The 26,440-nt window shown below is 39.6% G+C and overlaps 1 protein-coding gene across 1 annotated transcript; it reads left to right on the top strand.

Annotated features, from left to right (window-relative positions):
• Positions 1–29: 29 nt before the first annotated feature.
• stag2a (STAG2 cohesin complex component a) lies at positions 30–26,420 on the top strand. Its single transcript, XM_085175905.1, has 34 exons — positions 30–273; positions 3,696–3,808; positions 3,980–4,058; positions 5,190–5,348; positions 6,742–6,838; positions 6,923–6,999; positions 7,127–7,331; positions 7,439–7,590; positions 8,805–8,878; positions 9,159–9,282; positions 11,574–11,672; positions 11,819–11,898; positions 12,181–12,288; positions 13,122–13,230; positions 13,497–13,614; positions 13,802–13,905; positions 14,005–14,097; positions 14,186–14,275; positions 14,366–14,569; positions 14,673–14,743; positions 14,900–14,987; positions 16,453–16,533; positions 16,877–16,969; positions 17,098–17,269; positions 17,359–17,498; positions 17,583–17,684; positions 18,079–18,227; positions 18,310–18,438; positions 18,531–18,739; positions 21,204–21,444; positions 21,569–21,679; positions 21,784–21,910; positions 22,254–22,331; positions 24,129–26,420. Exons 2-34 carry the CDS (start codon positions 3,765–3,767, stop codon positions 24,150–24,152), a joined length of 3,831 nt encoding a protein of 1,276 aa, XP_085032031.1. The 5' UTR covers positions 30–273; positions 3,696–3,764; the 3' UTR covers positions 24,153–26,420.
• The last annotated feature ends 20 nt before the right edge of the window (positions 26,421–26,440 follow it).

The following is a 26,440-nucleotide window of genomic DNA, read 5'->3' on the forward strand; positions in this document are numbered from 1 at the left end:
GATAGCCCTGACAGGATATGGTCCCTCGTAAGCGGCAGTACACAGTGTCACCGACAGGTGGTGTGTGTGCTGCATGCATAACAACGACAATACACACTGTACCTTGCTATATTAGCCACCAAGAAGCTTCTTAACGTTAGCCAACAAATAAAACTACAATTTTTAAAATTTGGAAAATGACAGCCAGTGCAGGGAATTGACGAAAGCATTCTCTATGAACAGTCCGTACCGCGTGGATTATTTGATTTCAGTCCGTCTTTGAATTAAAACGAGGTAAGTAAAATGGCGGATAGCTAACGTTAACATCAAGGGAGTTTGCCATTGAAGCCGCTTTTCTGGGTTAGCTGTCAAGACACTTGTTAGTGTCACCAATAGTCATACCTATAGAAATACTAGTTCATCAGAATGTGCTATAGTCAAGATAGTTACCAACTGTAGCCTCTGTGTGTTTCCAGTTTGTGTTATATGTGCTAGTGGTCCAGTTAGCCAGCTACAGCTAACGGTAATACTAGCTAAGCTAGTTTCTTATGGTGTATCAAAACACTGGCGCGAAGTCTAATCGCAGTTGTGGGAGCCCGGTATTAATTAATTAGAGAAGAAGGTCAAAGGGTAGCTAACTAAACAGAGCGTTGATGTATGTGGCCAAGATCACATTATCAATAGATTTAGCTCACATTAGCCTGAGAACTGCTTGGCCGTCGTAAAAACGACGGCACGTCAGAAGGAGATGAGAGCCGATAGCAGACTCAGCCTCCCAAACATCTGTGGTTGTTTGTATTTCGGAAGTATACAACTGCGCGTGTCACAACTGTGGTGTGATTAAATTGTTTCAAATTACGAGTAACGATACAGTTTACCGACACGGTGGACAGTAATAAAAGCGAAAGACAATTGTGCTCATCAGTAGCTAACGTTTTATTGAGACGCTGAAATCCGTACAGTATGCATATCAATTTATGGCGTTCAGAGCCTAGGGACAAGCCCCTACTCTGCTCAGGAAAAGCCGTGTCGTGTTTACTGGGATTTCCACTTACAGTGTGTTCTATTGTGCAAGAGCGGTCCGCAGTTTCCCCTTTTCTCTGAAAGTATCTGCTATAAACGTAAAGTTACGCAGAAAGTTATGGAACAGTCGCGATCACATGCATTTTTTCTTTTTTTCTTAAAAAAACTTTCATTAAGTAACACATTTCTAAGTATCTGTTTTAAAGTGTTAGAGCTGGGAGACAAAATCACTTATTTTCAGCTCCGAATAACAGCTGTGTTGGAGATACAAGTGTAGTTTGCAAGTTGTAAAGTGGACAGAGAAAGTGAGTCTGGGGAAAACACAACCCTTAAGCTTGGAAAGCTTTTTTTTGAGAATGGCCACTAACAAGATGTATTACTTAACCAGTGTATTATCTTCAGTTAATTAATTAATGTGATATATATGTTTTTTTATGCCACAAGTCATGACATCTTAGAATCTGGACCCAGCAAATTTGGAGCATTTTGAACCAGTAGTGCAGTCAAACAAGCATTTCCTCTTGCATTTCTCCGTCTATAAGCCTGTTGTAGAACACTTAAAAACACCGATGTCATTAAAAATAGTTCCATGTATCCCAGTAAACTGCAACAGTGTGACACAGTCAGTGTGCGCACTACTGGGGTCTCACTCATCTGAAATATTTTCTTAGCAGCTACCATGCAACAACCAGAATCCAGCCCCTAGTTGTCAAACAGATTAATCTGCAATTTCATGTATTACTTAATAGTTTGCTGTAGTACTGTCAAGTGATCCACAACAAATAGAGACTTTTTTTGCTAAGCCTAACAGCCGTTGATAGTGGTAATAAACATGGCAAGTGCAGAGGTTTGGTATTGCTGACGTGCTTATGTGGAGCCTGGATGGGTGGATTTCTTATTTTGATGTCAGTGTGTAATTTTTATCTTGCTGCTTCAGCTGGATAAATCACATTAATTGGTCTTACAACTGGCATCAAAACATATTGTTGTTGTCTGAATGTCAATGTACTAATTAGCTAGATAGATCTAGCTGACTTGCGAACGAACATGGTGCATCCCAGGTTGAGATAACATTACACGCTCTCTGCTTTTCCCATTGCATAGCTAACATTATTACTATGTCTGTCAGCAGGTTTGGCTCACATTTTAACATACTGTAGCCGCGTTCCATTGCCTATATCTTGTGTTTGCGTTTACAACCTGCATACCATGCATTAACACGCCTTTATGCAGATAAGTTATCTGGATACAGATAATTAGATTTAAATAGGTTATTAAAGCTTTGTGTGCCCTGACAGTGACACAACCACGCTCTCTTCTTGCCCTTCAATATTAGTTTCGACAAAAAGTGTGAATCAGTTGGTACTATTATGATTACAATGATTATTCTTACCACGAAATGTGGGAAGACTTTCATCTCAGCCACAACTATATGCAGTATGACTAAACTAATAGCAAACAAAATGTACTTTTCATGTCAGTATTGAGCACGTTAAAAAATAACTGTAGGCTAGAAGGAATTTGTTGAAGACTTCTTTGACTTTGGGCTCACATGAAATGGTTAAGAAGACTATGACTAAAATCATGCAAAGACTTGTTACTGAAAAAGTAATGTCCTTCTTGCCAAAGAAGGTTTAGTATGACCCATATATGAGCAATGTAAATGGAGTTCATTAAGTCCAATCAAGGTGTATTTATTAAACAACATTTATAAGGATAAAATTTTGAGGGTTTAAAATAACAGCTAAATTTATTCTGCTTTTATTTTGCGTTTATTCTTACCTTTATTGTAATTGGTGATGTTGAATTTTTCATAATAATTTTCTAACAGATATTGGCCACAGGGATATGTGAATGTTGTCTTATTTGTTGATAGGATGTAAGTTGAAAAGTCACATATTTTGGTGAATCCTTGAAGGAACTGCACAGTAACAGTAAAACCTCAAAACACAGTGGAGGGAACATCATGGTTTGTGGCTGGTTTGCTGCTTTAGTACCTGGATGCCTTGCAGCCATTGAGAGACCAGTGATAATAAAATCGAATCAAGAACTTCTCTTGAATGCTTGGCAAGTTGTTCACGACCTTAAATCATTATAAAAATGGTTATACATTTTTTGACTTGGCCAAAGTCTTACTCTTACCCAGGTCCCGGTCCTGTAAAGCAGCAGTCCCCAACCCCCGGGTTTGGTACCGGGCCTTGAGAGTTGAAAATTTGTGTGAACATTTTTTTTTTGGGTACTTTGTTGTATTTATCCAGGACACCTTAAAGGCCGGTCCGTGAAAATATTGTCGGGCATAAAGCGGTCCGTGGCGCAAAAAAGGTCGGGGACCGCTGCCGTAAAGTATCTCTGAAACATTGCTGAAGTCTCAAAACCAGAAACATCTGATGGAGTTTATAGCTGATAAAGGCAGTTCTACAGGTCACTTAAATCAGTTTTGTGAATGGCTATACAGAGTTAAATAACAACATGTAAAGTCCAACTGTAACTGTAAAAAAACATTTATAAGTCATCTATGCAGAAGGAAATCCCAGCCTTTTCAAAGGATTTATTAACACTTTCTTGAAACAGCAGGGGTGGGCCCTATATAAGATTATTTTGACTGTACAGTGATTTTATTTATTTATTTTTGCTTCATTCATTTCATTTTTTAATAATTATGTTCTTTTTCTTTTTCATGTGCTATTATAAAGGTATATCCTTGCTCAGCACCCAGAGCAGTAAGAGCACCTACTCCAGCAGATCCAGAAAATGTTAAAGAAATGATAGCAGCGCAGGACTTGCACACTGAGTTTCAGTTTCCTCAGTAAGTAGAACAACATGGAAGTGTTACTGTAATGTTTTTATGTCCTTCAATGTTTATTTTGTATGTATGCACTGATGATATTTGAGATTGTTTTTGCTATGCTTGTGTTACTTTTTGCAGTTGTAATAAATAATAATAATAATTACTAATAAATCCATGTGTTATGCACAGAGAGGCAGAATCTCAGTTGTCTTCAGATACTGACCTTGAGGATCCCGATGGCAAAAATGCAAAGACAGGAAAGGGCCTGGTATGTTTTCCTGACTTTCTTATCTTGGGCACTGTGCTGAGAAGCACTTTTAACACTGTCTGTTATCTGGCTTCACTTACTCCGACATCAGCGATCAGGCAAAGCAGTCACGTGAAAGTGGTTAGAAATTTAAAAGTGTTAGTCAACCCAGGGTTATAATCAGTCTATCTAAGAGCACCTTCACATGAACGATAACAGATATTGAGAAGTCTGCTGACGGCAGAGCGGCTGCTGTTAGAAAGGAAAATAAAACTATAATAACAGGAAACTATAAAGTGGTTACACACCTAATACAGACTTAAAGTAACACAGTTATTGCGCAGAAACTTGTCGTGTGAGTGCATGTGAGAGGAAAAGTGCTGTAAGGCTGGAAAATACCTACTGTATAAATAAAGTTTAGCCAATTTGAAGCAAGAAAGGGAAAATTGGCAAAAATGCAGACTGTGTAAGTAAACAGTTAGCAGTCAGACAGCCATTATTATTATTAATGTTTTGATCATGATAATGTAATTAATACATTTTTATTTAATTTGATTACATGTGTAGTTGTTTTTTTTACAATTACATAATAATTATATTATAATCGTAATTTTATTGTATAATATTAACTATTAATTGTAATTAGTAATAACTATAACTTAATTAGATAGTTTAAGGTTGGGTTTTTTTTTCCAGAGAATTGATTGGTTATTGGATTGTGATTTTGTACCTGTTGATTTCTCATTTCAAACACCATGAGTTACTATGTGCTCCAGTAGGAAGCGAACCACCTTCTTAAAAGCCAGAGTGAAACCTGGAAAAGCCCAAATCCTGCCTTGTAGTACAGGCCTCGGTTTATGTGCAGTTATGGTCACACGCAGGCTTGCACTATATCCAGCATACACTGAGTAGAAATCAGTAAAACATCCTCACTGGTTTCCCGCTATCACAATGCTAATACATAGTCAAAAAAGTTTATAGCATACAGCAGCTACATTTGATAAGAAAATAAGTCTGTTTCATCTCTGCATCAAATGTCTGTAATGTGATTTAGTTCCGTTTTTCTAATGCCCAGTAACCAGATAAGCTATTGAGTATAGAGGCACACTGATGCGGTGTATGATAACAGAAGAACATCTTTCTCCTCATTAGGCAGCCAAGAAAGGGAAGAAGGCGCTTGGAGACAAGGCCAAAGGTGGTGGAGCTGGGAGGGTCACTGGTCCCGGCTGGGTGAATGGCCACCATCAGGAGAATGGAATGGAGAACATGACCTTGTTTGAGGTGGTTAAAATGGGGAAGAGCGCCACACAGGTGGGTGCACGGATTCTAATTTTCAATCAGTAACAATATGTAGCCTGGTTTAGTGTCTGTGGTTCTCATTTTTTGAATACTTAATCCATAAAGCTTGATTTATATTATTGTATTAAACCTTTGCTATAGCTACTGTATTTCTGAGGGTGGGCATTTCAAGCTCACAACACACTCTATGCAGTGGACTTCATTTCTGTTTATTTTTTAAAGGAGTGCCACACAAGACTTATTGACAGCTTTTTTTTGTCTTTACATCTGACCTGATTTCCTTGAACCATATGCATTGCGGTTAGAAGCAGGTTCTGTTTCTGTTTTTGTTCAGTAGTGGCTGCTAAAAAACTAGGTGTATTACTGCTGCCTCCTGGTGGTAATACTGGACAAACAGTTTTTTTTTTTCTTAAAAGATAACCTAATGACTGCTCGAATAGTCAAAAATATTACCCACGCCTGATGTGCATCGATACATTAACTACACATGGCAGCGACTCAATTCACCGAAAGGCAGCATATTGATTAGCACAAAGATAATACCATTAAACACAATGTAATAGACTGTAGCTTGATGTTAATGCAATAGCTAGTATTCTTTCAACATAGACATTAGGCTAGCTCTGATAATCTGTTTTATGGCTCAGTCATTTCAGGACTCTTCTCTGCTCTGCGTTTTACTAAACGTAACAGTTGTTAAAAATGTAATAGGTCCAAGTCAAACATGATCAGCTCAGTTTCACCCGTAAAGTCAGACCGATGCAGGCTCCTCAGCGTACAAGTGCAAACGGCAATGACAGCCACCATGCCATAAGCTCCTCTTAGTTATGGCTGGATCAGGTGACCCTGAATTCTCCCTTAGTTACTTTGCAATGCGTCTAAGCTGCTAGGGGCTTCCCATGATGCAGTATTAAGTGTTTCTTCTTTACCCCCCCCCCCCCTTTTTTTTTTAAACTTCCTGTGTGGTTATATACCCACCCTCCCCCCTTAACCATTAGTTATTCATCTTTGGCCGTGTTCAACAGTGTGTCTTTGTCCTGTCCCCTCACCCCCGACCTTCCACTTGAGGTTTCTTTCTGTTAAAAGGGAGTTTTTCCTTCCCACTGTCACCACATGTTTGCTCATATGGGGTCTTTTGATTGTTGGGGTTTTCTCTGTATTAACATATGTTTTTTTTTTTACTTTACAATATAAACCGCCTTGACGGGCTTGTTCTTGTGGTGATTTGACATTATATAAATAAAACTGAATTGAATTGCGGGGATTCAGCACAACTATAAATCAAGCTTAATAGATTAAGAGGAGTCAACAAAGCATGCTCTCTAAGGAATGTTTTCAAAGTTATATTTTAGTTAGAAGCGTAAATAATTATGTGATAATTGTGTGAGTGTGCTTCCCTTTCCAGTCTGTGGTTGATGACTGGATTGAGGCATACAAACATGACAGGGACACCACTCTTTTGGACTTAATCAACTTCTTCATTCAGTGCTCTGGCTGTAAAGGTAGTTTTCCTACTTGTATTGTCTAAATGTGCAGCATGTTGGGTGCCTGAAAGAACATTCACACGCTCAATTTTGCTGTATTAGGTGCTGTGAGTGGAGAGATGTTCAGACATATGCAGAACTCGGAAATCATCCGGAAAATGACAGAGGAGTTTGATGAGGTGATGTAGGCTGTGTTTCAATACAACGTATTTTAAAGAACCACACCAGCATGGGAGATGTTTTTAATCTGGCCTGAAACAAATGTAATACTTGGGACCGCAATCTGATTATCTCTGTGCTGTACAGGACAGCGGCGACTATCCATTAACCCTCTCAGGACCACAGTGGAAGAAATTCAGGATAAACTTCTGCGACTTCATTGCGGTTCTGGTGCGACAGTGTCAGTACAGCATCATTTATGACGAGTATATGATGGACACAATCATCTCGCTACTCACCGGCCTGTCTGACTCACAGGTCAGGGCCTTTAGACACACAAGCACACTAGCAGGTCAGTTTTATTGTGGATTTTGTCTCCATCCTGCACGCCCATGCTGCTGTTATCTGACAGCTGTTGTTCCTACACGCATGTGTTTTAAACATTGTTGTCTCTGCCAGCCATGAAGTTGATGACAGCCTTGGTGAACGTGGCTCTGAACCTAAGCATCAATATGGACAACACACAGAGACAGTATGAGGCAGAAAGGAACAAGGTCATTGCTAAGAGGGCCAATGATAGGTTAGAGCTACTGTTACAGAAGCGCAAAGAGGTAAGAAGAAAGATAAGCTGTCAAGCATTCAACCCAGGGTTGATGTTGGAGTGTAATACAGCAACACGTCAGTGGGTGTGAGCGTTGTTTAACTCTGTCATTTTAATTTTTCACTCTATATATGAATTGACTGGGGGGGCATGCTGCTGATTGTATTTGCCCCTTCACGTGCAGGTATGCCATACAGGTGTAGCCTTTTCTGCCTTTGTGTCTCTGGAGAATAGACTCAGTCACTACTGATTTATTTAAAGCCCCATCCCTAACCAGCTATAACCTAAAATTATGACTTTGTTTACCATTCCGTGGCCTTGTAATTGACTCTGTTTATTTTAGCTCATTATTTTATTGATATTTTTAGCGCAGCCACAGAAGCATACTTCTCTCTTTCCAACAGCTGCTTCAGGGTCTTAATGCAGGCAGCCTAACATCGCCTCTTGAAGGCCGAATCCCTGTGACTGCCGCTTTCCCTTCAATGCATGTCGTATTAGTCATGGTTAATTTAGAAAGACATCATGTTCAATCACGGTTTCCTTTTCTCTCACAGTTTGTCAGTGCTGTAATGACACGTCATTGGCCACTGGATTAAAACAGTGTGTTTTTTCACCAACACTTTTTGTTGCCTCTCCGCATCAGTTCAGATGACATCTGGAAATTCTACAGTTAGAAAAAGTTGGGGGCTTTTTAGACTCGTGATTGCATGGGCTATTATTAAATTCAGAGGAGGGTGGCTGCGCTTAATGGCAACTTACAAAGTGTCAATTATGACGTTATATAAATCTGACGACACGTCTCCTGGTGAATCGTTTAAAATGAGTGATTTTACCATAAAAGACTGTTGGATCTCACTTTGAGATCTTGTGAATATCTCACAGAAGCGGTATGAAAGATTTAGTGTAAAACTGAACTATTCCTGCATGAGGCCACTGATCCAAATCTGAAATGATAAGACTGGTAGTTTCTTTATTGATTGCCTTTGTAATAAGCACATTGAACAAGACTGGTTCTTTTTATTTTGAGTTTATTCTACATAAACTGTCCTTTCTAGTTCACAAAATGCATATAAATCCAGTATTTCTGGTTTACCTTTAACAATGGTAACAAATAGTGGATGAAATCTGTAAAAAATCAAAGTATAGAACAATGCCAACCGTAATCTTGGACTTTCAGGGAGTTTTTGTGCAATTGATTTCAAAAACCTTCTGTTTATCTTTTAGCTTCAAGAAAATCAAGATGAAATTGAAAACATGATGAATGCAATCTTCAAGGGAGTGTTTGTTCACAGATATCGGTAAGTAAATCCTTAAGCGAAAAGGAATTCCCCGAGATTATTCTGGTAAATGGCAACTAGACTGTGTGCTGAATGTAAGATTTCATCACGGGCTTCTTATCACTTTTGAGTTTGTACAACAAGAAGCAGACAGAACAGAGTTCATTTAGAGTGTTTTGGCACCCTCTAGTGCAAAATCAGTTTTAATACAAATATGAGTTCATTATTCACAATGAACTTTCTTCAGTGCTGTTTACAGGCCCGTTTACTAAATTTAGTGAATTCTCTTTGTTTTTGCCAGCGATGCCATTGCTGAAATCAGAGCCATTTGTATTGAGGAAATAGGAGTGTGGATGAAGCTGTACAGTGACGCCTTCCTTAATGACAGCTACCTAAAGTATGTTGGCTGGACAATGCATGACAAGGTGAGTTTATGGAAAAAACGTGTGTTAATGGAAGAACAAATTAAAGCCCACATCTTAAATCTTAGGCTACGTTCACACTGCAGGCGAAAGCGCATCAAATCCAATTTTTTTGACCCTATGCAACCCATATCCGATCATGGTATGACAGTGTGAACGGCACAAATCCGATATTTTCAAATCCGATCTGGGTCCCTTTCGTATGTGGTACTGAATCCGATACATATCCGATGTTTCAGAAAGCGACTGCTGTTTGAACGGTCAAATCGCATTAAATCCGTCTTTTACGTCCCTGACACAAGACAGACGCCAATTATCAGCGCCGGAGAAGCGCCCGATAAGACATCGTGAACGCTTCCTGGCCATCCTGTGAAACTGCTGGGAAGACAACGTTGGAGAAACGTTAACATTTTATTTGTACTGTATAATCTGCAGATTCTGACAGAAATCTTCAACTATCCTTTGAAGCACCGCTCCTCTAAAACAGCAATCAGGATAATTATTAGGTTATCTACATTATTATTAAAATAACAAAATAACTTAAAGCAAAAACTGGGAAACGTGAAGTCCGAAGTCTTTATATTAACGGCCATCAGTCAAACAATATTGTTTGCTCTGGGTCTAAACAGAGCGCGTTGTGTGTGACATCTTCTTTTGCGCATGCGAGCGCGTTTGCTGTCGCATTTTATTTGTAGTGTGAACGAGCAGACAAAAAAATCGGATTTGATCAAAAAATCAGAATTGAGCATTAAGACCTGCAGTGTGAACGTAGCCTAAGATTTCTGAGAGTCAGCGTATGTAGTAGTACCAGAGGTGAAACAGTCAGTATAATTGAGATATTGAGATAAGCATCAATATAATTAATAACAACTTAAAAAAAATGTACTCAGCAAGTAGGTTATCCCAGTCTATGTATGAAAGTGGCTTCAAACCATATTATTCTCCCTGCTCCTTCTCATGAGAATTTGATGAACTCAGAATCTTCTTTTTCTAGTTTAGGAATATTAGTACCAGCTTATCGTCACTTCATGTCAACAGTCAATTTTGAGGACCACTTTTCTGAAAAAACGCTACGCATTCGTTCTGTACATAGGTTACCTGTCATGTTTGTACACAGCACGTTCAGTTTGTAGCACCCTTTATCCAGAAAATCTCCCATTTGTTAAAGCCTATTACCGTAATTCCTGGACTACAGAGCACACCTGATTAAAAGCCGCATGCTCTAATTTTAGAAAGAAAATCAATTTTGTGCTTGTACAGGCTGCACCGGATTTTAAGCTGTATGCGTTTCACTTGTAATATGAGATATTTATACAGAAATATTACACGTGAGGATTTTTAACGTTTAATTTAATCTGTAAGGTAACATAAACGTTATGGTAACATAAACGTTATGGTAACATAAACGTTATGGTAACATACAAAAATACATACTGCAAATGCTTTTTTTCCTCAAACAGCGCCTGTAACACATACGTACGTATCAGTAACACGCAAATTACGTTGCTTATGTTTTTTTTACGGAACAGTGCATAAACAACATTACAACGTCTCTTAACAACTGGTAAAAATATATACCGTATATATACTACTTATCAATTTTATTGGTCTACTGTTACCAGGCAAAATGTTTTTGGCCGCATGAAAAAAAATATGCATTAGCCGATTGTCAGTATAAGCCGCGGTGTTCACAGTGTGGGGAAAAAGTAGCGGCTTATGACCCGAAAACTACGGTAGTTAAAATTTGAAATCCAGAGCTCCTGCTACCATTTTCTTTCAGCTAGAGGGCTTTTATTTCAAGCACCTCCAATCACTAGACTTATCCAGAGTTTAGATGGGTGCTCCAGTCTTGAGCTTATGCCTTCACTTGGCTCACATTGAAAGCAGTTGGATATTTTATGAGGTGTACTTGCTTTTCTTGTTCAGCCACTTGTGCTGGGTGAGAAAGACGCCTTTCATACAGACCTCCTGTTTGGTTGAAATCGTCTGCCTGTGAGAATCCTATTTGATGCTGAAAGACACCCTCATGTCTTGCTGCTATGTCCCATGTTTGTTTTATTATTGCTGGTCCTCACACATTTTTATTACCTCTACATAGACTTTTCATGTAATTGCATTTCAAAATGTTTGGATTGCAAACAGCTGTCTAAGAGAAATCAATCTAAAACCTGCTTATAACTTCACTTAACTTGCCTCTAGGGGTGCATTATAAGCAATTTTAACTGGAATAGTGGCAGAGTAACACAGGCATTCAGATTTCACAAGTATTTAATGCATTTCTGCTACGGCTGCAGCAAGGTGAAGTGCGTCTGAAGTGCCTGACTGCCCTGCAAGGCCTGTTCTACAACAGAGAGCTCTGCACTCGGCTGGAACTCTTCACAAGCCGCTTCAAGGTGAGTAAGCATTACTAGAAATGTGGATGCTTCTTGGATATCATTGCATAGATGTAAATGTTTGATAAAGATAAAATAGTACCATTTGTCCATCATCATACCCGCAGCTGATATTATGGAGATCTGACATTTTCTCTCACTGACAGGATCGCATTGTTTCTATGACTCTGGATAAGGAGTATGATGTTGCAGTGCAAGCTATTAAACTTCTGACACTTGTCCTACAGTGAGTAATCTCGCCTCCTTAAATTTCCATTTAATTTTGTACCACAGCATGTGATTATTAGGACATAATGTTTTAATTCAACACGACAGCAGATGTCAACATTTTCTTTAGACAAGTGTTATTTTTCTTAGTGTGCATTTATGGTTTCTTCCTAATTCTGAAAGCTGTTGTGATTAAAATTTTTACAAGTCATGTAAATAACAATAATAATTCTCAGTGTTTGTTTTTCTTAATCAAAAATCCAATAACCACAAAGACTTATTTATGCTTTTCATGTAACAGGAGTAGTGATGAGGTTCTGACAGCAGAGGACTGTGAGAGTGTTTATCATCTGGTTTACTCGGCACATCGACCCATTGCCGTCGCAGCGGGGGAGTTCCTGTTCAAAAAGTATGTGTTTTTCTGCAGATTTGAAAGAGATGTAATTGAATCACCAGCTTGAATGAATGTTATCTATTCAAAATATTATGGAGGTTTTAGTGCCAGTAGTAAAACTGACAGAAACATTCCAGGGATTGGCTTATTGTGTAAACAGGCTCTTTGATTCAGCCTGAGTCTGGTTGGCATTGCATAGCGAGCAACATTCATGGGAAGCACACTAAGCTCCAAGAAAGGAGGGAGAGGAGGAAGGGCTTAAAGGAATATTCCTCTCGGCTCGGAAGGTGGCTCTGAATTTTTTTTTTTACTGGCTCCTTGTTATTACAAAAACAAAAGTATGAAAATAATGCTTGTGTGAAGGCCAGCTTAAGTGTAAAGTCAATTAGATTCCATAAAGGAGACACAGGAAATATGCATGAGATATTTGTCCCACCTTTCGCCATCTTACAATGCTGTGATTGCAGCCATTCCCCAACTCTCTGTGAATGGTACTCATGGCCATTGATCAGTGGGTTTTGGTCAGTGGTTGTTGATCAATGGTCATGAGAATTTGCATAATTATGATTAAGGAACTGACCTCCCAGCCCATTGTTCCTTCAGTGGGCTGGTTTCAGTCTTTATGCAAATGTACTGTTTATAAGATTTGGGGAAGCCTGCAGTCAGCTGAGACTGAAGAAGTCACTTGGATGAGTGACGAAACGTTTCTCTCACAAAACGCTACATCCAGATGAACAGAATCAACTTTTGGAGATTTGTCCCACCTCCTTTCCTAAAGAGGCTGAAAATGTTAATTTAGCCTGTTTTTCATACGTGTATTAAGCTGTTGTTTCTTTGGTTGATTGAAGGTTGTTTAGCCATCGAGGTCCTGAGGAGGAGGGACTACCCAGGAGGGGCAGGCAGAGCCTCAACGGCAGCCTGATCAAGACTACTGTTTTCTTCTTCTTGGAGAGTGAGGTGACCAGGCTTTTATGTCAGCCCTGTGCCCCTGCAGAAATGGCAGTTTCAACTGAAATGTATCAATCATTAATTTGGTGTTTCTGTACTTAATTATTCTTAAGATTGGATTAAATAAGAATCAGAACTGTACATACATCTATTGCAAGGCACTGGAAATTTCTTTTTTATGTGGCTCAAAGAGAATAAAAAAATAGCAGAAATGTATTATCTGTGTTTAAATAGATGATTTCATTTCATTACAATTCACATTCCATTTTTTACAGCTCCATGAACATGGGGCCTACTTAGTGGATAGCCTGTGGGAGTGTGCGTCAGAGCTGCTAAAGGACTGGGAGACTATGATCAGCTTGTTGCTGGATGAGCCAATGCCAGGAGAGGAAGGTAAGGAAGCGCTGTCTCAGAACGGTCCCACCTGAGATTTTTAGTGAGGAAAATGAATCTTTTTGCCACTCTATTACTTATTTGTTGTACTTTTACTCTAATTTGTGCTTCTCTTAGAAGGGCAAGTCTTTTCATTAGATACTTGGTAACATTCTTTATGTTTTCTGTTGTTGTTGTTTTTTTTTAGCTCTAAACGATCGTCAGGAGACAGCCCTGGTTGAAATCATGCTCTGTGCCATTCGGCAGGCTTGCGAATGTCATCCTCCTGTAGGCAGAGGCACGGGGAAGAGGGTGAGTGTCAAGCCGTCATGCTTGAGATAGAAAGGATTAACTTAGCTCCTTGAATGATTTCATGTTGACTGTGCTGTCGGGATTTTGTGCATGGAAAAGGTCCTGACTGCAAAGGAAAAGAAAACACAGCTGGATGATCGGACACGAGTCACAGAGATGTTTGCAGTTGCTTTGCCTCTGTTATTGGCAAAGGTGAGTGATTCAGTTCTCAGAGTTCATTATTTCATCAGGTTCAATATTCATGAAATAAGCCTGACTGCGTTCCCTTTTGTTTTTGTAGTACTGCGTTGATATTGATAAGGTGACCAATTTGCTACAGATACCAAAGTTCTTTGATCTTGACATCTACACAACTGGGCGGTTAGAAAAGGTTTGTGAGTTGTTTGTTTTAAAGCTTGTTTTACAGCTGAAGTGCATTGTATGTGCTGCTGGTGAAACAATGTTATGTTCTTTCAATTAGCATTTAGACGCACTGTTGCGACAAATCTGGGAAGTCGTGGATAAGCACACAGACACCGAGGTCCTGGAGGCCTGCTCTACCACCTACCACTATCTCTGCAACGAGGAGTTCACCATCTTCAACCGTGTGGACATCGCCCGTTCCCAGCTTCTTGACGAGCTTGTAGACAAGTTTAATAGACTCCTGGAGGACTTTCTGCAAGAGGTAGGTGCTGTAAGGCGTTTATCTGTGTGGATTATTTTAAAGGATGCTCGCAGGCGTGGAGGCAAATATCTGAGATTTCAGCATATGATCTCTTGTTTGTCAGGGTGAAGAACCTGATGAGGATGATGCTTACCAGGTTCTATCCACAATTAAGAAGATCACCACTTTCCACAAGTAAAAGCAGTTTATGGAAACTGTTTCAGTTTTTGATTTGAACACATTACTTGTTAAAAATCTTACGTTTCTGTTTTCTCATATTGGGTTAAGATGTCAGTGACAGCATGCATGCATATTAAATGTTATTGATTTAATGTACATTTCTGCTTTCAGTGCACATGACCTCACTAAGTGGGATCTCTTCACCAGCAACTACAGGCTACTCAACACAGGTCTACAGAATGGCGATATGCCTGAACAGGTATTACAGTGTCATCCCCAAAATCCTACAAATGGAGTTAATCAGGGTGTTTACATTCCCATATGTTACTTTGATCTTAATTGAGTTACAGGTGATGTGAGGGATAATTTGGAAAGAATCATTGATCGTATATACTCACCGGCCACTTTGTTAAATATATCTTGCTAGTACCCAGTTGGACCCCTTTTGTGCTTTCAATTTGTGTCATAGATTGAACAAGGTGCTTTAAGCATACCTCGGAGATTTTGGTCAATATTGCCATGATAGCATCACAGAGATGCTGCACATCTATGATGTGGCTCTCCCCTCCTACCACATCCCAAAGTTGCTCTGTTGGTTTCAGATATGGTGACTGGAGGTCATTTGAGTACAGTGAACGCATTGTCATGTTCAAGAACCCAGTTTGAGGTGGTTTGAGATTTGTGATGTGGTGCTTCAACATGTCATCAGAAGATTGTACACTGTGGTCATCAAGGGATGGACATAGGCAGCAACAATGCTCATGCAGGTTTTAGTGTTTAAAATATGCTCAGTTAATAATAAGGGGCCCAAACTGTGCCCAGAAAGTATCCCCCACACGTTTATATCACTGCCACCATTATGAACAGTTGATACAAGGCAGAATGGATCCATGACTTCATGTTGTTGACATCAAATTCTGACCCTACCTTCCCAGTGATGTAGCAGAATCGGACAGCCAACATTTCTCCACTTTTCTGTTGTCTAGTCTTGGTCAGCCTCTGTGAACCGTAGCCCCAATTTCCTGCTTGCAACTTAAAGGGGTGTTGTGGTCTTCTGCTTGCTGTAGTCCATCTACTTCAAGGCTCGATATGTGGTTGAGTTACTGTTGCTTTCTTATCGGCTCCAAACACTCTGGCCATCCTGACCCTGCATCAACAAAGCATTTTGTTGCCCAGAGAACTGCTGCTCAGTGGATATTTTCTCTCTCTTTCAAACAATTTTCTATAAACCCAGAGTCTGAGTCTAGCACTAATGACCGTGCCACATTCAAAGTCACTTAAATTGCCTCTGTTCCTCATTGTTATGCTCCTTTTGAACTTCACTTGGTTGTCATGACCATGTCTACATGCCAAAATATAATGAGTTGATGCTATGTGACTGGCTGATTAGATATTTGTGTTAAGGAGCAGTCGAACAAGTGTACCTAACAAAGTGGTGAATGCGTCACAGAAAATAAAAACAGAAAAAATAGGTGATTATATGAATAATTCTTTTGTGTATTTAAAAAGAAATAGAAAGCACAAATGAACCTTGACATGTCTTAATAATTACTGAACATCGAACTCTTTTAAAATTTAGAGTCAAGCTTTCAAAATAAAGTTACCATTAACCAAGTTAGTACAGTTCAAGTAAACTAAAATTACCCTCTGAGTGACCTGTTAAGTTCATGTTAAAATACTGAATGTGCAGTTTATCTAATCTGCTTGATTTTTGTTCCTCTCAGATTGTGGTTCATGCAATGCAGTGCACACATTACATCATCCTGTGGCATCTAGCGAAGGTTTCAGATGGCACTTCAGTAAAGGTACTGTTCACATTTTGGGGATATTTGGCAAAATACATGTAATAACATTTCTGTGCCTACATTTCCCAAATAAATATGATTGGCAGTGTATCACGGTTTGAAAATATCCTTCCGCCTGTGTCACAGTAAATTCTCTCTGTAGTTACATTTGGACACCATGTATACGCAGATCTAAAGTAGGAGTTACATGTTTTTACTTTGTTTTGCTTACAACACCTCCCAGTCTGATTGCAGTTTTCTGTCAAGCTTCATAAATAGAGTTATACATTTCTTAATGCCTGTGTAATACAGGTACAATGTTACTTTGAAAGGGTTTTACTAACTGAACCGTTACTCCTTTCAGGGTGACATGGTGACCTTGAGAAAGCAAATGCGAGCTTTCTGTTTAATGTGTCAGCGCTACATAAACACCATCAACAACGCAGTCAAAGAGCAGGTAAGGATTTTGATGAGTCAGATCATTTTTATTTATTTATTTTTATTTCCTTTTTCGTTTTTTCAGTGCAACTGAAAATTTCTGTGGTCAGCATTTCCATATATGCTCAAGTGTTGTGTTTATTCCAGGCCTTCACTATACTGTGTGATCTGCTACTGATCTTCAGTCACCAAATTATGTCTTCAGGCCGGGAACAGTTGGAGTCTCTGGTCTATTCGCCAGACTCTTCTTTGCAGGCAGAGCTGCTCAACTTCATCCTGGATCATGTTTTCATTGATCAGGATGATGACAACAGCACAGGTCAGAAAACACTACCCTGTTTTATATGAACCTACCACACTCTGTTTAAAGAAGGAACATGACTTTTTATAAATTTTTCCTTTTTTTAGATGGACAACAAGATGATGAAGCCAGTAAAATTGAAGCTCTACATAAGAGGAGAAACCTTCTTGCTGCCTATTGCAAATTAATCATTTACAATGTTGTGGGAATAAACACCGGAGCAGATATATTTAAACAGTACATGAGGGTAGGTTTAAATCCTGTAGAGGTTATAACGAAATCATCCAGCCCTGTTGTTTTAGTTAACAGTATTTCTCCTGTTTCTCCTCAGTATTACAACGATTATGGAGATATTATCAAGGAAACAATGAGTAAGACGAGACAAATCGACAAAATCCAGTGTGCAAAGACGCTCATATTGAGCCTGCAAAAGGTATGACATGTGAAACAGATGGATGGTCGCTAATGTGTAAAACATACTTGTTGCTGATATTATGATGAGACCAGGTTTGCCGCTGTTCAGGAGACACAGATGAATTATCTTAACACACAGATAAGGAAGCGCCTTTTTTCTCTGTACTGTCAGTAAGCAGCCAGGCTGTCATTGAGATCCAGCATCATCATCACTTAGATTATCATACTGCTGGAAGCCCGATAAAGTCTTTTTGGGCCTCCTCAAATAGCGATACCTCACCAAATAGAAGAGATAAAGGAGTCAGCCCCAAAATCCCTTATTTGCATTTTAGTCTGGAAAAAATCTTCTCAGGGTCTTCAGAGGCTTTTAATTACTGAAATCAGACAAACAATATTTGAAACCTCTTTTGCAGTTGTTCAATGAGATGTTGTCTGAACTCGGCTTCAATTTCGACCGCTCGTCATCAGCCTTCTGCGGCATAAAAGAGCTCGCCCGGCGCTTCTCATTGACGTTTGGTTTGGATCAGCTGAAGACCAGAGAGGCTATTGCCATGTTACATAAGTAAGTCATTTCCCTAACCCAAACATCATTTGCTCTAATGAACAGGAACTTTCATATGTCATGTCTTGTTTGTTTATTTTAGAGACGGGATTGAGTTTGCCTTTAAAGAGCCAAGTCCCCAAGGAGAAGGAAGTCCACCGCTTAATTTAGCATTTTTGGATATCCTGAGTGAGTTCTCTAGCAAACTAATTCGACAGGACAAGAGGACAGTGTAAGTTTGCGGCACGATGAGTAATGTGAGCATGAAAATGATGAGAACCTCTAAAAAGACTCTAATGTTTACTGTCATTTCACTTTTTGCAGTCACATGTACTTGGAGCGATTCATGACATTTCAGATGGCCCTGCAGAGAGAAGACTGCTGGCTGCCTCTCATCTCGTACAGAAATTCTCTGCAGGCTGGAGCAGACGACGACACTATGTCTGTAATTAGTGGGATCAGCAGTCGAGGGTCCACTGTCAGGAGTAAGAAATCCAAGCCAGCCACTGCCAGCAAAAGAAAATTGCCTGAAGGTGAGCATTGCTGGTGTACTTTGGTGGAGCATTTATTTTATCTACCACAGCAACCGATCTGCAGCATGAGTTCATCTACATCAGGGGTAGGCAACCTTTCTGATTATGAGTGCCATCTAAAATTTCCTCAGAAGTCAATGTGCTATATCACTGCATTAGCAATAAATTTAATAATGCTCTATAGTAACAGTTACACACTATATAGAACCACTTTATAGAATTATATTTGTTTGCAGATGTTGGCAGCTATCAGCGAATAGTCATCAGCTATTTTGAAACAAAAAAATAAACTTTTTGTCCATAACAAGAACAGCAAATGAACTGTAGAACAGAAAATGCAAATGCTATTTATGGTCTCCTCACAACAATGATAAGAAAAATAAACTGGGTCAGTATGGTATGTTTGTTAATACAGAGATACACATGTTAATATGATCTCTGATCTCTGGTCTGAAGCATTTGAAGTGTTGGAATGTGAAAATTTCAACATGAAAAAACTGCCAGCTAGCAACATCCCTCTCACCAGTAGGCTAAGTTACTTTTAGCCAATTACAAGTTGAATCTGGTAGTTGGGGTTGTTAGCTAAGATACTGTCATTAAGAAGCAGCACAGCTAATGTGTCTATGCAAGCTAATTTGCAATGTGCACCGCTGGCCCGGCCATTTATTTTTTTAATGCACCTTCTCAAATTAATTCACTGCATGTCGTGCACAGGGCTGGACTGGGACAAAAAAATCGGCCCGGGCATTTTGACTAGAGACCGGCCCACCAGGTATTATAGGAAAAGCCATAAAACCTTTGAATGAAAACAGACACTGTTGTGACAGTGATGTACACTGTCTTGTTGGTATATGTATGATTTCTATACATTTTACATCAGATAAAAACTTTGATTGTAGGATTCAGATAATTATTTATTAAAAGCTAGACATTTTAAATGAGAATAAGAAAGTATTTCTTTGTGTCCCCCTTTCCCTGTTAATGCCCTGCCTGGCCCCCCTGGCAAAACTTTCCTAGACCCGCCCCTGCACAGTTACCAGCTGTCAGCTATGTAAAAAAAAGGATCCTGGTGTTATTTGTCAGTCAGAAACAGTTCATAACTTGCCTTCAACTCATTCGTGTCACCTAAAGGGTAAACCTGTTTCTCCATCACCTGTTCAGCTCTGATGATTCAGTAAGGACATCTCCTGGTTTCATCTTCATGTTTCCCTCTCACCACATATCCAAACAGATATCATGACCAGCAGCTTTTACAGCTGTGGCTCCAGCAAACATCAGCTGATACTAGAAATTAATATTAAATAAATTCTAACAACAGCTGATCAAGCTTAAATGTGCTGCTGTTGTTTGGCGCGACATCCGCTGGTTTCCTGTTTCTGGCGCAAAGTGGGCGATAAACAAACAAGAGAGACGGGACTTATGTCAGAAAAGCTTATCAGCTGATCATTGATCAGTTTCATGATTGAAGTAGCAACAGGAGAGAGAGGGGGAGAGAATGAGAGAAGAGGCAGCTGACAGCGTAAAGACAGAATAATGAGGTTACTAACCTTATGAATAAAATAAAGTTCACTATCAGTAACATCAAAGCACCCACCCAGCTGTATAGAAACTCCGTCATGCTAGCTAGTACGCAGTACGAGTTATTGTAACTGACTGTAAAAAGTCAGCACAACGAAAATAAACTACACCTAAACTTGGTTTATATCTGACCCAGATAGACTGCAGGTCATAACTTCTTACCTGAAGTTCAGTTCACCTGACACTCGGACCGGCGGCCGCCTCGGGTCTCTCCTCCTCCTGCCTCCCCTTTCCCTCATCCACCTGCTGGCCTCTGTGGAAGCTCCGCCACAGCCACCACCAAACAACTGAGTTATTTTTACACATCGACCAGCATCTGGCCAATTCACCACCTTTCATTGTTTATACTGTTACAAAAAAATAAATAAAATCATCGGCCCATAAAAACCAAAAATCACCATGGGCCCACTGGACAAATGCCCGGTATGCCCGATGGCCAGTCCAGCTATGGTCGTGCCATCAGTTAACGCTGGCACGCGTGCCCAGGGTTGCCGACCCCTGATCTACATCAAAACAGCTGCTGGTTAGTAGAGTTGTATTTAAGGTGACAACATTTTCTTTGTATTCCATGACTGACACAGCAGTTTGTTTGCTGTACTTCTTAAAGTCTGCCTGAGATTGAAATAAAGTCTTTCTGTGAGCAAATACGCCGTCGTGAATTTAAATATGATGCAGTATTCCCCTTCAAACGTCACACATAAACATAAAAATGCATCTCTCTCTTAGGGACATGTATTTCTCCTAGGATCCTCTTGAAAAATGTTTCATGTTAATTCTCATCACAGCCTGCCACTTTAATAATAAATCAAACAGCTCACTCATTGTCATGGCCACTGCGTGTGTTCAGTAAAATTCAAGGAGTGTAACAAATGATTTTCTCTGGCAGAAGAGAACAGCAGTAGCAGCAGCGATGCGGTTTGGATGAACCGTGAGCAGAATGTGCAAACGCCAGTGATGATGCATTCACCCCATCTAACTTCCACTGTACTGAGGGATCCAAAGAAAATGAGGCCAGAGGACAGCTTCACAGCCACGTTCACCATGCCAGCAGAGCAGCATCCCCATCAGCCTGTGCCTCCCCAGCAGCAGCAGCCACACCCTCAACACCAGACTACCATTGATTACAAGTAAAAAATATGTGTATTACATTATTGCATACATGTCTGCAAAAGTCTTAGTTGCAGTACAGTATGTAAAGCCACTTTTTTTTAAAACTGTGGGAATTATGAAGTAATGAACCCTGTTCCACAGTACCCAGGTTACTTGGATGCTGACACAAAGGCAACAAGCTGAAGCCCGTCAGCAGCAAGAGCGGGTTAGCATGCACTACGCCAAGATGAGGAACCACATGCAGCAAGCAATGTAAGAAGTTCAGCACTTAACTGTTTTTGGCTGAACTTTGAGCCAATAAAGAGTCTGACAAAAAGCATTTTTCTGACGTGTTATTTTTTTGTTACTCGTCACAGTCGTCGAGGCTCTGGGCTCATGGAGGATGATGAGGAGCCAATAGTGGAGGATGTGATGATGTCATCTGAAGACCGCTTGGAAGATATCAATGAGGGCATGGATTTTGACACAATGGACATCGATTTGGTAATTAGAAAAACAAACAATAGTCTAATTTTGTCTCGATGCATGTTTAATAATTCCAGTAAGGAAATCCTAGGAAGTTGATTCCGCTGATTCGGACATGGCATTTTCAGCGGGAGATGAGTAATGAAACGTTTCTCCCACTGAAAATGCAGCATCCAGATGAACTGAACCAAATTTCCGAGATAATCTGAATCCTGCATTTCTAGCAGAGAAAGCTGGTTATGCCAGTCCTTCCAATAAATTAATAAAAGCAAATGTTGATGTTAAAATTAATAATTTTTTAACTGTATATTTTTTTTTTCATCTTGTGGAGTATTCTTCTAACTGAGTTGTTATCTTTCAGCCGGCATCAAAGAATCGCAGAGAAAGAACCGAACTGAAGCCAGATTACTTTGATCCATCTTCCATCATGGATGATTCGGTAGGAGTATTCCACTTCTTATAATAATTGATTGATTGATTGATCATACTTTATTCATCCCGATGGAAATGGGTTAAGGCTGCCAGCCGTGCCAGCGCCGTCTTACCCTTCCGACCATACATACATTACACAAACATCACATGGGGAAGACAGGTCAGAGGTGTATAACATGGAAAAAGCACAACATGAGGAAAGATAAGGAGAAAAAAATAACTCCCCCTAGACTGAGCTCCAACAGGGAGATCAGTTTGAGAACAGAAAAAAAACACCTCTGCACATAGCACATGAAAAAACTCTTAATACACCAAAGAAACACATGACAAGCAACAGGGATGGGTAAAGGGTGAGAGACAGCCAGTGTAGACAGTGCATCCGGGCCAGCAGCATAAGCGCTGGTCTCCTTGATCCACCGTCAGTATCGGAGGGGAGTAAGCGTAGAAGGCGTTTGGAGGGGGGATGAGTGTACATCTGCATGTGTATATATGTCTGTGTGCATGTGTGTGTATGTGTCCAGAGTTCAGCTGAGACAGTGTCCTTCGCCCTGCCAGGCTAAGTAAACAGTCTTCCAGCCAACCCAGGTGGCCTTGCATAGAATGGGAAGAACAGTCTAAACACAGTCCGTATCAGGGTGTTGTTGTTCAGCTCTAGCCTTGAGACCGCAGCTGGTGCCAAAGGGGTATCCGCATGAAGTGATGGTGGTTTTTACTTTAGTGCGAACAACTCATATGAATTTCAAAGCTGTTCTAACAGTCCGACACTGGTCTCTCAATCTCCCGTTGGAGAGTCGTGAGCTTCTCCATGATGTTATCAAACACACGCTACGTGATGTTGTCATTCTTGTGCTCAAAGAGCCGATTCTGAGAACTCACGACCGCAGTGAGCTTCTCCAAGATGTGATCCAATTTGTGCTCAGAGGTGTTATTCCGAGCGAGCCCCTCCAATATGTAATCCAGTTTGCGCTCAGAGGTCTTATTCTGAGTATTCACGGCAGCCGCAAGCTTCTCTAAGATCTTATCCGTGCTGCACTCAATGAGCCCATTTTGAGAAACTCACGCCTCGTTCCATCGTTTCAATCCCAGCGGGCAGCCTTGTGGGGGTTTGAACAGCCGGTTCCGCTTTCTTAATTCTTCGATAAGCCAGGGCCAAGCCAGCTCCGATCAGCAAGAAACCTGTTATCACGGTTCCGAATAGGTAGATATCTTCAGCACTCAGGCTCACCTGAGCCCCGACTTCTCGGTGAGAAAAAGGGTGCCAATTGTATTCAGGGACCAGTTGATCAAATCAAATCCATAATTCCTCTTTTAAGTTTTAGAGAACAGACTGTGAGAGAGTGTTCCAGGGAAAAGTAATACAAAAAACACGAGACTAGACAAGGACACAAGAGGCTAAGCAGGGAAGCTAAGGGAGAGGAGGAGGGGAGAAAAGTGTGACCGCCTTCATCAAGAGCAAGAGAGCAAAAAAACAACAAAAAAACCCCCAACTTTCTCACTGTGTTTTGGATGGCACTGGTTACACTCCTTTAAGTTCATGCTTTTGAAACAATTTTTCTTAACTGTTTGAGTGAATGGCCAAGTAAGCATGATAGATCAACGTACAGTTCACGCATGCCTAGCCTTATTTGGTAGAAGTCCATTTTCTTGTTATGTATGACCGTTTGATTAAAGAACCCCAAATGAGAAACCACTTTAGGTGTAAAAACAACCACATATTTCTCATCTGTTCATACTGTACACTCGATATCTGTTTGTTTTTATTTGGTTTTGAATTTCTAACACTGCTTTTTTCTTTCGCCTTTAGGTTCTCAATGTTTCAATGTTTTAATATGAAAAGGACAGCATGTCATCGAACTCCTTGGACGGTGAAATGACTCTTTATAAATGAGAGTGGACTGGACTAGTAGGCTTGTGAGACACCAATGTTTGCCTCTTTAACACTTTGTTAAAACTTAGAAGGAGTGCTTGAGCTTGGATTTGAATTTTATTCTGCTATTTTCACACACCGGATTTTGGTCACACTGCGGCAGAGATGTTTCGGTTTTTGTTCAGTCGCCCTAAAAAAACTTGATGCCAGCTATCACTTGGCTACACTTGTTATAATGTGTGAAGCAGTACAGGTACAGATATTGTGTGGCAGTTTGCATGGTGATGGGACAATAACAAGTCAAAATTCAAGTGAATGATGTATACCTTTAAACTCTTTAAGTAGACGAAAAATGTCTGTAAATACATAGCGGCCAATATACAGGGAGTGTGAACACAATTTCATGAACACCAGAAAATATAATGGGCTTGCAGAATAACACTACTGTTTTGATGCTTGTAGTGTTCAGTTATTGTTGAACACTTTAATAACCCTGCACTTTGTCACAGAGGTGTTAATTGTGCTGGATGGTCATTTTTAAGCTTTACATCGAGAAACTATCTTAGGTTTAAACGAACCCCCTCTCTGATGCAATCCGAACATATGCTGAACATATAATGTTTCATAATGGCAGCAGTTATTAAATGGCTACTGCGTTATATTGGAAGGGTGTCAGTGGTATTGTTGTTCACCTTCTGAACTTTTAAACTGTAGATTCTGGCATGGCATGTAGCCATATATCAAAACATGTACACAGTAAGTATAATGTGAACTGGCGTGTCATACTGTTTAAAGGCCTTGCCACAAGTTATATATATATACAGCATTCTCAGATTTCTTTGTGATGGTATTTTTTAGAGACATGTGTTCTGCTTTTATACCTTCTAGATAACTTTGATTTATAGATATTTTGTAATGACAATCAAATGTAAATTAATGGTTTCTATTAATCATGTTATTTCACATAGAGATTGAAATGATCCTTTTTAAAGGAAATGATTATGTTACTATAGATGTGGCCAGCTGTATTTTCTTTTCGTCTCTCTGTAGCAAACGGGTACAAACGTACCTCATTGCTCAGATGTAGTAATTTGACAAATTGAGGCTGCATCTAAAATTATTTTTTAATGTTGGAAGAAATCACAATGTTGTAAAACTTTGACTCGACCTCAAATATGTAATCTCTCCTATATATTAACTATTTTTTTCCACTGTATAGTATCTAGTAATATCTAATATTAGAGACATGCCATGATTGCAATCTTTAAAAGAAAGGATTTTTAAAATGGTTGAGAACGATGTGTGTTTGTTTGGTTTTGTTTTGTTTTTTGTATTTGCAGGTGTTCAGAAATAGTTTTTCAAACTGCCAGTTTGGTTGGTTTGTGACTGCTGCGTGTATAAGAGTTATAGAAATATTCTAAATTACAAAGCTTCTAAATTCTTTAGCCAACAATCATAGTATCAGAATTGTATATTATACAGTTACAAATGTGTAATATATTGTGAATCGGTGCTCATTTTATATTTACTGTTTCTTTTTGTGTGAAATTTTGGGGAATTGTCAAAGGAAAAGAATGTAAGTCTTTGACATTAATCTACTAATTTGTAAGTGCACACACAGTGCATTGTTTTTTTTTTCTTTGTTTTACCGTGGATTGTTCCGGTATTTCTTCTGTGTATTGGCCTGGCTGGCAGAATCAGACTTTATGAAAGAAGGTGTAATCATATTGTAGCTGAAAATGAATACCTTATTTCCTCAGTGTCACTATAATCTGGAGAATCAAATCATCAGGTCTTAACCCTCCTGTTATGTTGCGGGCCAGATTGATCCCGAACAGAAGAGATGTCACATGTCATCTGCATCACTACAGAAAACGGAAAAAAAAAAATCAAAATTATACAAGAAAATTGTAAAATAATCAATGCCAGTGTTTCTGACACTTTTGGATGAGTACACATGCCCCGGGTCAAATTGACCCAGGAACATAATTGGTGTTCCTGGAAACCAACATAACAAGAGGGTTAAACATTACCACATACATAATAACTATTCATGTTAGGCAAATGAGAAAAACACATCTTAGACTTGCCTGTAAATTTACATGACTCATGTCATTTTGGAGCTTTTCTGTTTTGCATCAAACTGCTGAAAATGTGCAAACATCTGTACGTTTATACATATTTAAATATTTGCATATATTAAATTTGTGTTTACATTCTATTTACAAAGTGCCCATTGCATCCTTTAC

The sequence above is a fragment of the Neolamprologus multifasciatus genome, chromosome 10, assembly GCF_963576455.1.
Source record: "Neolamprologus multifasciatus chromosome 10, fNeoMul1.2, whole genome shotgun sequence".
Lineage (NCBI taxonomy): Eukaryota > Metazoa > Chordata > Actinopteri > Cichliformes > Cichlidae > Neolamprologus > Neolamprologus multifasciatus.

Coding starts and splice junctions, on each gene's coding strand:
- stag2a (XM_085175905.1), top strand. CDS start 3,765: ATGATAGCAGCGCAGGACTTGCACACTGAGTTTCAGTTTCCTCA. Junction 17,270..17,358: donor GGATGATGACAACAGCACAG/GTCAGAAAACAC, acceptor TCCTTTTTTTAG/ATGGACAACAAGATGATGAA. Junction 18,228..18,309: donor GCTATTGCCATGTTACATAA/GTAAGTCATTTC, acceptor TGTTTATTTTAG/AGACGGGATTGAGTTTGCCT.